At 39.5% G+C, this 12,967-nt stretch overlaps 1 protein-coding gene across 1 annotated transcript; it reads left to right on the top strand.

Annotated features, from left to right (window-relative positions):
• Positions 1-269: 269 nt before the first annotated feature.
• On the top strand, positions 270-10,346 carry LOC144957398 (uncharacterized). The gene is made up of 2 exons (XM_078888665.1): positions 270-482; positions 6,940-10,346. Exon 2 carries the CDS (start codon positions 7,048-7,050, stop codon positions 7,660-7,662), a length of 615 nt encoding a protein of 204 aa, XP_078744791.1. The 5' UTR covers positions 270-482; positions 6,940-7,047; the 3' UTR covers positions 7,663-10,346.
• Positions 10,347-12,967: the final 2,621 nt, after the last annotated feature.

Raw genomic sequence — 12,967 nt, forward strand, 5'->3', positions numbered from 1 at the left:
TTAGTAGTCAGTAGGTAAATAATTACCCCAACAGGAAATTTAGTATAATTCAAAAAAAAACAAAAACAAAAACAAAAAAAAAAGAAAAGAAAAAGAAAAGAAAACACGCAAGCCACCAGGATATGATAGTAAATTGTCTATCAGAAGTGAGTAGTTTTCTTAGTGGGGGTGGGAGTCAACAGACTTTGGCATCTTTTTGAGTGTTTTGGCATTTTTTGAGCCTTCCCCTGGCATTTTGTTGAAAAATAATCTGGCAACCCTGTGCGATGCGTGTATCAAATCATTCTACTCAATCTGCTCCAACGACGATTATAACTGTAAAATTCCACGAGATAATATCTGCACTGTTCGTTTATTTATCATACAAGTTGACTATTTGCTACTGTTATTATCTGTTACTGTTCCAAGTTGTTTAATTTACCTGTTAATTCAAGTGATCATTTGATATAATATCTATTCCAAGTTTTCCACCTCCATACACTGTAAGTATTGAACATTGTACCTACATAATATTCACTTATTGATGTTGCATTTCACTTAGATATTGTTTTTTTTTTTGTTGATGAGTTTGCTATTAAGAATATCTTTATATATAATTTATTTATTTTTCTTTTACGCCAGTTTGATTATTATGTGTGCATTCTGTGGTTTTTATTGTTGTTGTTTCTTGCCCACCTGTCATTATCACCGTTTACTTTATTTCGTTTCATCATACATTGTATCAAAATGTATTGACTCGTGGATTTCAAAAGAGGTTATTCAGTTTTTCATCGTACTCCAAAATCCCTCGGAAGTCACTCTCTTTCAAAATTATCAATACAAATGTATGGAAACTGTAATAATAATTAAAATGAAAAACTGAAGCGCCGATATGTATGGTGAGTCCGTGGCCGTGAGATCGAGATCAGAGTGCTCTAGTTATGTCAATGTTTACTTAAATGAATAATTGTAGTGAATATCATAAGAATTTAAATCCAAAATACAACAACCCACCGTCGACCCAAATGTGAAAGAAATAAAGAGCGAAAAACTATTTGAATATTGTAAGCAACTCAGGGTGTAGTGTAAGGAGCGTGCTGATTGCTTAGCTTCTGTGTGTTAATTGATGACTAATGATTATTAGTCCCAATTTCTTCAGTGACGTGGAGAAAACGTAAAGAAGAAAGCAATAATTGCAACTCGTGTCAATCAAGTGGTCAAGCTATGACCAATCTTTAGGAGTTGCAATTTTCCAGGTGCACTCCGATGCCCTCGAGGCAAACAGTGATAATCTCCACGGTGGATGATTCATGAAAACTTGTCCCATGCGTGATTGACTAAGTAAGCTGATTACTTAATCTGTTATTTTGTTAATCATTAATAGTTTCTTTAATTTGTCATCGTGAACGGATTAACGCGAATGGGTGTGCGATACGTCTGAAGGAAAAAAAAACAGGATTAGAATTAGTGATAAGGCAAGGACATGCCTACCATTGCTACCATGCACCACGCCGACAAGTCAACAAACCAAAAACATTGCAGTGCCGTATCCAGCATTAAATTTCTTCATTCCCAAATGGATGAAAGTGATAAAGCAGACGAAGAAAAAATTTATAATATATATTTATTATTTTTAAATCAATAACAAAGAGAACATTCAAGAGCGAGCAGATTTTTGTTATTATAATTAGGCCAGGCGATGGACGAAAGTAGCAAAACAGGGTCTGTGTGCTTGTATTTATTCTAAATTCTAGCAGTTCAACAACGGTGTTTACTTCTGTCGATCACAATTGTATTTATCATTATTCAAATCCCACTTCTTTCGATTCCGTTTGTTGAGTTGAAAATATGGCGAAATTAAGAACAACCAAAATAAATGTGTTGGGAGATTTTGCTTTGTTCGAAATTAAGTTTAAAGAACACTCAAAAATGTCAGTGTTTGAATCGTAGTTAAATCGTGTGAGAGTGTGAATGATGCAAACGGCCTTGTACAAATATAATAGGTCGTAGACCGTATCGATCGATCGCTGTGTTGTCTCATTTGTTTCCTCCGAGTAGCCAGCCGACGAGGATATTCTCGAATGTGCTTCGTTTGTTTCGTAAGAATTTATAAAAGGCAACACGATGACCTATTTCGTCAGCCGATGATGACTATTGTCGTCTCTGTATTGAAATTCGCAGCCGGTAAAAGCGTTCACTTAGCGAGTGATTTTTGGTGTTGGAGGCCAGTGCACGGGCTTATGAAAGCACTAAAAATAATTCATTATCTATCAACAGCGACCAGTCATATTAGTTGAGGATTCTGGGGATGTGTTTTGGCATTGCGGTAAACTCTCGAGGCTTTATTAAATTACTAATAAGGCTGCATGTTTTATATAATGATTATTTGTTATTCCGAAGAAAGAGAAAATAAATATGTAAATAAAATAAAATAAAAACAAAATATGCGTGTGGTTGGTAAATATTGATAAGTTTAGTTGATAATGGTCAAGGCCCTGTCTGGATACGGTTGTCTTGTGTAGTAATATTTATTTATTGATTACAGATGCTTGAGATGACTCATCTTTAAGAGATAAACACATTTCAGTTTTATCTCACAACTATATAGGTCAATCTCTCTTGACGATAATAACAATGTATGTCTGAACATTTTCAACATCAAGGACACAATAAAAGATAATAAACTTCCATCGAAACACACCTAATATTAATATGACATAATTTATCATATATCTAGTTATAAATAGTGACAATCAATAAAAAGGACAAGATATGCAATAAACCAGTTGAGGGGGAGGGGAGGAGCTGTTGAAGGGCACATAAATAATATTCGCTCATAAAGTTTACTACCTAATATTATTTGTTATTAATCATTGTTATTGTCCTCCACAAAAACTCGGTCAACGAGCATGTCGCGTGTTCGTTCACTCACTTGCGAGGTCAGGTCAAATCGCGAGCAAGTTGCGAGCGGTGAGAGGCGCAAGCACCCCCCCCCCCCCCCCCCCCCCCTCTCTATCCCCAAACCACCATCCCGTTTTTCTCAAGGACAAATTTAATCTAATTTCATGGGGGAGTTTATCCCCCCGTGCACCTCCTCTATTATCAACTCTTTTCGTGCTATATTATTATTAATATTGAACTCGGTTTTGCGTATTTTATGGGCATAATAATAATAAAATGGGCGCAGTAGGACGATCCAGGATTATAAAAGATATTATTATACAGGGTCATAAATCTTATAATAAATCTAAATCGGTAACAATAATGTCTATCAAAAGCCGTGCGATTAAAAAGCTTTGGATTGTAGAACGAAAATATAATTATACTGCTGCTTTATAATTAATTCTGAGTTTATTTTATTTATTATTATTTTTTATTTTTTTTTCACTTTAATTTTGTATGGAAGGCGCCTGCTCTCTGCTTTCACGCCTGGTTGACTGAAATGAACAGGTACATTATTCGATTCAATTCGACCTTGTATTTCGTTGCCGTGTTGAAAAGGACCGGAATTAATATTGTCTTGTGGCTTTGACCTAAGTATTAATATATTTCCTTTGTCAACATTGAGAACGAGGGAATAATCATAAGGAGGTCATGTCACAATAGCGCTCTCCTCCCCCTCCCCCCCCCCCCCCCCTCTCTCTCTCTCTCTCTCTCTCTCTCTCTCTCTCTCTCTCTCTCTCTCTCTCAATATCGCGATGCACCACCGGCAACCTTTCTTTTCTTTTCCATCAATCCAGCTCAACCGACCGTACGGTTTTAACGATCTGTTTTCAGCTTGCTCTGATTTTGACCGACTTTGCCTGACATAGTCAGGTGTTGATTTGTTTTGGTTTTGACGAGCGTTACGAATCCTGTCTCAAATCGCTTTTCTTCAGATGAAGAAAATAACTTATACTTTATAATTTAAAACGCTTACTGCATTTTACAGGGTTCCAAACAAAGTAATCTTTAAATCCAAAACGAAAAATATTCCATTTCGGTCTATTCACCAGGCAGTGTTTACAAACACTCATGAATATGTATATGAGTTGAGGACAACGACCCGCACCGAAATTTGGAGTGTTTTGATTGGTTGAAAAAGTAAACACACACCCCAATCCCTCTCCCCACAGCCGTGGCCTAGTGACCTAGTAAAGAGAAGTTCGTGGCCCGTGTGCGTTGCGGGACCGTGTCGAGTGGCGGAATTGCATCACACGATCGATAATAAACAGTAATAATAACGTCGCCCATAATATGTTTGTAGGTTGTGTGCGTACGCGCGCGCCTGTGTGTATTGGTTTCTCGTTCCTTATGAGTCAATGTACGAATAAATATTGCGATCGGACGATATTCTACAGTTGTTATGTCAGCACTAAAAATAGCTTGCATGACATAATACTTTGCTTACATTGATCTATATTATTATTACCCTGTCTTCTTCCTCGCTTTGTTAATTTCACCGTTTCCTCTAAACAGGTCGTACAGTATAGTATCCCCCCCCCCCCAAGTAATGGATTACAATCGACGTGCACATATTTGCAGGTCTGATAACCCAATTCCTATTGGTCTGTTGTAATGGAAATCTTCAATTAAAAAAGTCGCAAAATATTTTCCATTACAACAATGTTTAACTTAGGCCCATAAATGGGTTCGGATGTCAGACGTGCATATATGAACACATGCGCATTTTAGAAATATGTTCTTATTGTATACGTCAAATCAAATTAGAGTTCGACTAAGTTGTTTTTAAAACGTTTCAATTCACAATAATTACAATGACAATTTCCCATTAGTCTACCCAGTCAATCAAATCTCCTGGATCCAATACTAGATACGCTGATTAAAGTGATAATGCGAGTAGGGGAACTCGTGTGACGTTAGCAGCATTAAAACTTTAATGCCTTCTCTACGTCTTTTGGCTGACCGGGTTATAATACAATTAATTATATTTTATACTAATGCTGCTGCTCGGTGGTTTATCTCATTAATTTAATATTATAGTATTAGTGAGATTTTAATTATAACATAATGCCGTCGTGTAGAATTGGAGGGTTTTAACACATTTCGTCGACTCTGCTTGATTGGTAGACCTTGTGATATGTAATGAATGAATAGGGACGTGTGTGCGTCATTGTCCCCCACCTTCTTCCCTCTTTCCTGTGCTGCATGCAGGTCATGCAATTTCGTGGTGTAGTATTTAGCTTCCTTCTTCCTCATGCATTATGTTTGGGGTTTTTTTTTTTGTTTTTTTTTTTTTTATTATTTGTGTGTGTGTACGTGTGTGTAGAAGATGAAATTCCCGCTGAATTGCTGAAATGCGGTACCCTCTCCCTGGATCTGAGCATTGCAAACATAATGAACAAAACATTCTCAACACACAAAGACTGGGACATAAACAGCGGTGTCCTAATTACAATACAAAAACCAGGAAAAACGAAAGGACCCGTAAACAACCTGCGCCCAATAACATTACTGAATACCATAAGAAAAACACTGTCAACTATTGTCCTCAACAGAATTAGACCGAAAATAGAAAATTATCTATCACATAGCCAAAGCGGGTTTCGCCAAGACCGAAGCACATCGGACGTTGTATGGACACATAAATGGTTGGCAGCAAAGGCACTCAAAGAAAACATATCCATAACAATAACCGGAATCGATATGTCCGCAGCCTTTGATACGATCGACAGAGGAAAACTTTTGGAGATATTAACAGACATAGTAGACGAAGACGAGCTCCGAATAATCCGATTTCTCCTCAGCAACACAAAGATACAACCAAGGATATACAGGGCCACAAAACAGACGCAGTTCGAAAGTAACATCGGGACCCCCCAAGGAGATAGTCTGAGCCCGATTCTGTTCACAATATACTTAGAACACGCTCTGAAAGAAGTTCGAAAAGTCATTCCAAAACCAACGACTCATATTGAGAATGCAATCCCTAGAGAAATCGCCTATGCAGATGATGTCGATTTTATTGGATCAACACCAGCAAATATAGACATCATACAAAATACCCTCATGAAATATAACCTCCAAGTCAATTCCAATAAAACCGAATTTACAACAATATCGAGGAACAAAGAGGAATGGAAAAGAACAAAGAAAGTCGGCTCACTAATTGGAGACACCGAGGATGTACAAAGAAGAAAACAGCTATCAAACGCCGCACTCAGTAAACTCACCAATGTATGGATTAGAGGTGACAAAATAAAGAGAAAAACCAAACTGAAACTGTACCATGCTCTTGTAAAACCGGTACTTCTGTATAACTGCGGCACTTGGGCGTTGACAAAATCCGAAGAAGAACATCTGGATGCCTTCCATCGCACACAGCTAAGAAGGGTACTGGACATCAAATACCCCAAAAAGATCTCAAATGAATCACTCTATAAGATCACAAAAGAAAGACCAATCTCCCTTGACATTTTACAACAACGATGGCAACTTTTCGGTCACATACTACGCAGGGACAAAAACATACCAGCAAACCAAGCCATGTCGGGATACTTCCAAAAACACGGGAACCTTTTCAGAGGAAGACCGATCACAACACTCCCCGTGATCCTAAACAAAAACCTCACAACACTTGGACAAAGCATTAGTCTCATAACGGCAGGGGACCTTGAAAATCTGAGAACCCTAGCAGAGGACCGGCAATATTGGAGACACCTCACACAGGAAATACTGGAAACAGCCAAGGCGACCCGATCTTTCGGTCGAGACGCGAAAGGCATCTAAGTCAAGTAAGTCAGTACGTGTGTGTGTGGGGGGGGGGGGGGGCGTTAAATATATTTTTATATTCAACGTTTCATATTCTGTTGGTTGATTTAAGTATATGCCTGTGCTTGTTTTGAAATTCACGTTTTATTTTTGTTTGTTTGTTTGTTTATTATTTTATTCCTCTTTAATTTTGTTTGTGCTTGACAATAATGTTTTCTTTTTTTTTTTCTTTCTTTTATCTTTTTCCAGATTGTTACCAGTATTTGAAGTATTCAATACACTTCATCGCCTACTCCATTGATATCGATTCATATTCCAAATCTACCTAACAACCAATCGATCAACCGACCAATCAAAATGCTTCTCAAAGAGTACACCAAAATGTCAGCCTCCGTCGTGCCCTACAGCACCACCCTCATCGACGGGCGTCACGTGATCGTTGACGCCATGACGCAATCCCAAATCCACGAAACCTATCAGCTGGTGCAAGACGCGGCCCAAGACGGACAAGGGTTTGGCGCGGACGAATACTCAGACGAGAAAGAGTTCCTCGAAGAAATAACCGACGGCTTCCAGTTTGCAGTCATGGACAAGGACTCCGGCGCCATGGTCGCCGCTTTCATCCTCGCCGTCAGCAAATACTCCAGAGGATGCCAGGTCGCCGATCCTTTCATCGTTGTCAGGAAGAACCAACGCGGGTGCGGTCTAGGATCGTTTTGCATGCGTCTGTGTGTCCAGTTTGCTGGAAGACTCGGCTTCATGGGCATCTACTGCGATACGTTTAGCAACAACAAATCCATGATTAAGATCATCGAAAGTGTGCCCGGGTTCATGAAAGTCGGTTGTCTCCCCATGGGAGGCAAAATGAAGGACGGGAGAATTGTCGGTACCGACATCTACTACAAAGACTTGAGACCTCAGAGCGACAACAGCAGCAGCAACAACAACACCGATCCAGACAGTAGCGGGTAAAGTGCGGGTTGGGCAAGCATGCCGGAATCTTAATCCAGATATCGATACGGTCTTTGCTTTCCTCGGCCAGAAACGAGAACAAGAGATCGATCTATCTGGATGGATTGTCCTTCCAAGCCCTCACTGGTCGTGACCGTCGTGCTATTTTCGCAGTCGTGAATACGGACTCCCATGCAAACAAGTCAGATCACGGGTCAAAGTTTTACGTCTTGCTCAAGTTCGTTTCCTGCAATGGGGCATCGTGGATGGAATTCACTACGACTACAGTTCCGGACAGTTCCAGTCCGTTGTTCAGCCTCGGCCTACTTTGGTCATGCTCGACCCGACAACCGCCACTAAGCCGAAGAGACTAGATATAAAGAAAATAAACTGAATGCTTGAAATGCTACGTCTCTAATCACACCGCTAATACCGCTACCATAACGATGATGATGATTTAAGACAATCTCACAGATGGTGTGTTTGTAACTGTACAGTTTGTAAAAAATATAATCTATACTTAAAGACTTCCTGAAATAGTCTGCAACTAAATATTGATGTCTGAAATCATCAAAAACCACGAACCAACGTCGAGTCAAGCTTGCAAGAACGACATCAACACCTGAACTCATGTCAACTTGTAATGCAAACAGAACATTGAAACAGTCACGTGTTCATTTTTATCCAATGAGAACCAAGAAGAATCTCATACAAATCTATATTACTACATATTACGTCATATTGGTGATGACGTAGACAGGGAAAGAATCGTACCTTCCCTTCCCAGCATCGAAGACATTCTCCAAAGCATTCTTATGATTCAATCCCAAGTCTGAATCTCATCGGTATCGAGTTGATACATCTCGCAACACAAGTACCAAGTACCTCAGATATTATATACAACACAATCCTTCAGATTCTTGGCTTTGTCAAATTCTTCAAACCCCAGAAACATTTCATTGTGCTCGAACTTTATTTTGTCAACACTGACAACACAGAACTTTTATTCAATTGTCGAGATTGTGCGAACAAAAGAAAGAGGAAGGGGGGGGGGGGGAGGTAATTTCTATCAAAATTGGTATATATTCACTCAACAGAATGGCATCCTTTGTCAGAGAGAGAGAGAGAGAGAGAGAGAGAGAGTGAGTATAGATAGAGAAATGTAGAGAGAGATAGAGGTAGAGAGTCAGTCAATCTCACTCTATTTATTTTATTTTGATTCTTCTTTTTCTTCTGAAAATGTGGGTTAGTGTGTCGAGTTATATATTTGCATTGATTACGTATCTATAATAAACCTTCTGCAGTATCATACATTCTCCCCTTGCGCGCACGAGATCACCCGTTACTTCTTTCTTGTGGCCACGTGCTTCGCTTCATTTAATTTGCAAATTAATTAATGTATTCAAAATTTGATATATATATACATAATATTTTTATATTATTCTATCTTGGAATCTACTGCTGTTTGCAATTCAAACGTCACCCTAATAGTCACTGTGTCAAGTAACAAGGATCACACGTTGCTTGCTTGCTTGTTTTTTGGGGGGTTTTATTTGTGTTTTTTGTTTTGTTTTTTTTTTTTCCAAAGTTTTTTTTGTTAAAAAGGTGTTCTAATGATAATAATATCTTCTTACACATTTGAGAGCATCAGCAGACTTATCTCCCAAACGAAATCAAAACATGAAAACATGATTCATCTGCCTTTTTTATTTTGCCCCCCACTTCCACTTCTCATTCATTGTTTTGACCGCTGAGTGACCTGTGGTCAAGGTCTGACCACATCTCTACTTTTATTATTATTATTTATTATTATTATTATAATTTATGGTTAATTATTCAGTCTACAATAACATTTCGGTCAAACTGTCGGCAATGATATGTTGACAAAACACGTCTCTCTCTCTCTCTCTCTCTCTCTCTCTCTCTCTCTCTCTCTCTCTCTCTCTCTCTCTCTCTTCTCTCTCTCTCTCTCTCTCTCTCTCTCTCTCTCTCTCTCTCATCCTCATCCATCCATCCATCCATCAACTGTCCAACTAAACTAATCGGTAGCCATCTGTCGCAAACACATTCCTGTCTTGTTTGTCACACTAGGTGTGTAGATTGCCAAATGTTAATAAAGTTAAATGGGTCCATTATAGGTATCTATCTATATCTTATAATTAGAATAGGCCTTTACTTTGAAACCCAATACTATTCCACAGAGTATTAATACAAATATAGAATCTGAACGCATGTTAAAGATTACGAAAGCTTTTTGCATACATTAACTTAATTGAGCCTGGTCCAGAACAAATATTACTCATGTTCTTATACAGAAAACCCGACCCCCCCCCCCCCACACACACACATTCACACTGTGTCGTCCCTCTCTCATTTATTCACACACATACATAAGTAGACATGTGCTTACTTATCCATCATGAGGTACTCACTGACTTGTATGCAAATCACACATTTTAAAAATATTATGATGTGTAATAACGGTAATGGTTTTGTTGTTTGTTTGTTTTTTTCAATATGAACGATGAGTGGTTTATGGGGAACGTTAATTTATTATTGTGTTCGATTGTGGATAGCCTGTAACTTAAAGAAGAAGAAAAAAAACGATAATGGTGATGATGATGATGATGACGATGATGATGATTGATATAAAGATACTGATTTAACAACATTCAGATTGAATCAAATAAAAATCAAATATCAAATTTCATGATTTTTGTTCATTTTGTATACACAGGTTTATATTTTTTTTGTTCAAAACTCATCTCTTTTCACTTCACCTTACTTTTTCTGTGCTGTCTATGACCCATGTGTGTGTTGTAGGCCTGCAATGTCTTTCTATTTCTATGGTGCCTTTGACCCATGAGTGTGTTGTAGGCCTACAATGTCTTTCTATTTCTATGGTGCCTTTGACCCATGAGTGTGTTGTAGGCCCACAATGTCTTTCTATTTCTATGGTGCCTTTGACCCATAAGTGTGTTGTAGGCCCACAATGTATTTCTATTTCTATGGTGCCTTTGACCCATGAGTGTGTTGTAGGCCCACAATGTCTTTCTATTTCTGTGGTGCATATGACCCATGAGTGTTGTAGGCCTGCAATGTCTTTCTATTTCTATAGTACTTGTGACCCATCTGGGTGGGGATCCTGATCTCCCATAGTGGGCAGGGAGGTACATGCTATGTCTTCTATCCCCCCATACCCGTTTTCCAATTGTTTCCTGTCATTGTCTTGGAATGAGATTACTTGGTTTTGTCCTGATCCTTGCCGGAGTTCCTTGGCTGGGAGGGAAACAGTCGAATGTATATGGTTATAGTTTTGGGAGATGATATTTTTTTCCTTGTAAATCATCTCTCTGTTATACATTGTATTATGTTTAGTTTACATATTATATTATATGATTGGTAAACATTTGAGTGTGTTCCTCTTAGTGGGGACCTGTGCTTGTGTCTGGATGAGACTTTTAGGTGATCTCAAACTAAGTACTTTGGTGGTGTGCTCTTGGAATCTACATCTATTCCCTATTTGAACCAGTTCCCCTTTGTCTTACCTTTTCTTTTGTACTTTAATTGTAATCCTATGACTTTTTACTATCCCATTTTCTTCCTTTTTACTGGCGCTGATATGACCTTAATGTGTTGCAAGCGCCGTAAAATCCTTAAAAACAATTAAAAAAACTTGTGACCCATGAGTGTTGTAAGCCCGCAATGTCTTTCTATTTCTATAGTGCCTGTGACCCATGAGTGTTGTAGGCCCTCAATATCTTTCTAGATCTATGGTGCCTATGACTGACGAGTGTTGGGGCAGCGTGGCCCAGCGGTACTGTCTTTGCTTCATTCGAACATGAAATGTACCGTGGTCGATCACCCGCCACTGTGCTGTGTGGCCTTGAGAAAGTCACCTCGCCATAGCTCAAATTGCGGCGCTGCACTGTGGCTGAAGCCTGGGTTATTTCAGTCTTCCCTTGGAATAGCCACTAGAGACAAATTTCCCCAATGGGACGAATAAAGGGACTTTTATTATTTATTTATTTTATTTGTAGGCCCACAGTTTCTATATCAATGGTGCCTGTGACCCATGAGTGTTGTAGGCCTGCAATGTCTTTCTATTTCAATGGTGCCTGTGACCCATGAGTGTTGTAGGCTCGCAGTGCCTGTGACCGTAGCCATCGTAAACATATAGCCTGACACTAGAACCGTAGCCATCGTAAAGTTATAGCCTGACACTGACCAAAAAAAAAAATGACGTGAAAATGCCAGTCTTTTGCCACAAAAGAAAACAAATCATGAGTTGTATTCTATAGTTCAACCATTGAAATAACTTGTTTCCATGAGCACGACTAACGACAACTCGTCTTTTGACGTCATTTGTTGATCAGTGTCAAGGTATAAGTTTACGATGGCTCCGCTGTGACCCATGAGTGGTGTAGGCTCGCAGTGTCTTTCTATATCAATAGTGCCTGTGACCCATGAGTGTTGTAGGCTCCCAGTGTCTTTCTATATCAATAGTGCCTGTGACCTATGAGTGGTGTAGGCTCCCAGTGTCTTTCTATATCAATAGTGCCTGTGACCTATGAGTGGTGTAGGCTTCCAGTGTCTTTCTATATCAATAGTGCCTGTGACCCATGAGTGTTGTAGGCTCCCAGTGTCTTTCTATATCAATAGTGCCTGTGACCCATGAGTGTTGTAGGCTCCCAGTGTCTTTCTATATCAATAGTGCCTGTGATCCATGAGTGGTGTAGGCTCCCAGGGTCTTTCTATATAAATAGTGCCTGTGACCCATGAGTGGTGTAGGCTCCCAGTGTCTTTCTATATCAATGGTGCCTGTGACCCATGAGTGGTGTAGGCTCCCAGTGTCTTTCTATATCAATGGTGCCTGTGACCCATGAGTGGTGTAGGCTCGCAGTGTCTTTCTATATCAATGGTGCCTGTGACCCATGAGTGGTGTAGGCTCCCAGTGTCTTTCTATATCAATGGTGCCTGTGACCCATGAGTGGTGTAGGCTTGCAGTGTCTTTCTATATCAATGGTGCCTGTGACCCATGGGTGTTGTAGGCTCGCAGTGTCTTTCTATATAAATAGTGCCTGTGACCCACGAGTGTTGTAGGCTCCCAGTGTCTTTCTATATCAATAGTGCCTGTGACCCATGAGTGGTGTAGGCTCGCAGTGTCTTTCTATATCAATAGTGCCTGTGACCCATGAGTGGTGTAGGCTCCCAGTGTCTTTCTATATCAATGGTGCCTGTGACCCATGAGTGGTGTAGGCTCGCAGTGTCTTTCTATATCAATGGTGCCTGTGACCCATGAGTGGTGTAGGCTCCCAGTGTCTTT

Source organism: Berghia stephanieae, chromosome 11 (genome assembly GCF_034508935.2).
Source record: "Berghia stephanieae isolate SIO BIC M18660-M18661 chromosome 11, UCSD_Bste_1.3, whole genome shotgun sequence".
In the NCBI taxonomy this organism is placed as follows: Eukaryota; Metazoa; Mollusca; class Gastropoda; order Nudibranchia; family Aeolidiidae; genus Berghia; species Berghia stephanieae.

Coding starts and splice junctions, on each gene's coding strand:
- LOC144957398 (XM_078888665.1), top strand. CDS start 7,048: ATGCTTCTCAAAGAGTACACCAAAATGTCAGCCTCCGTCGTGCCCTAC.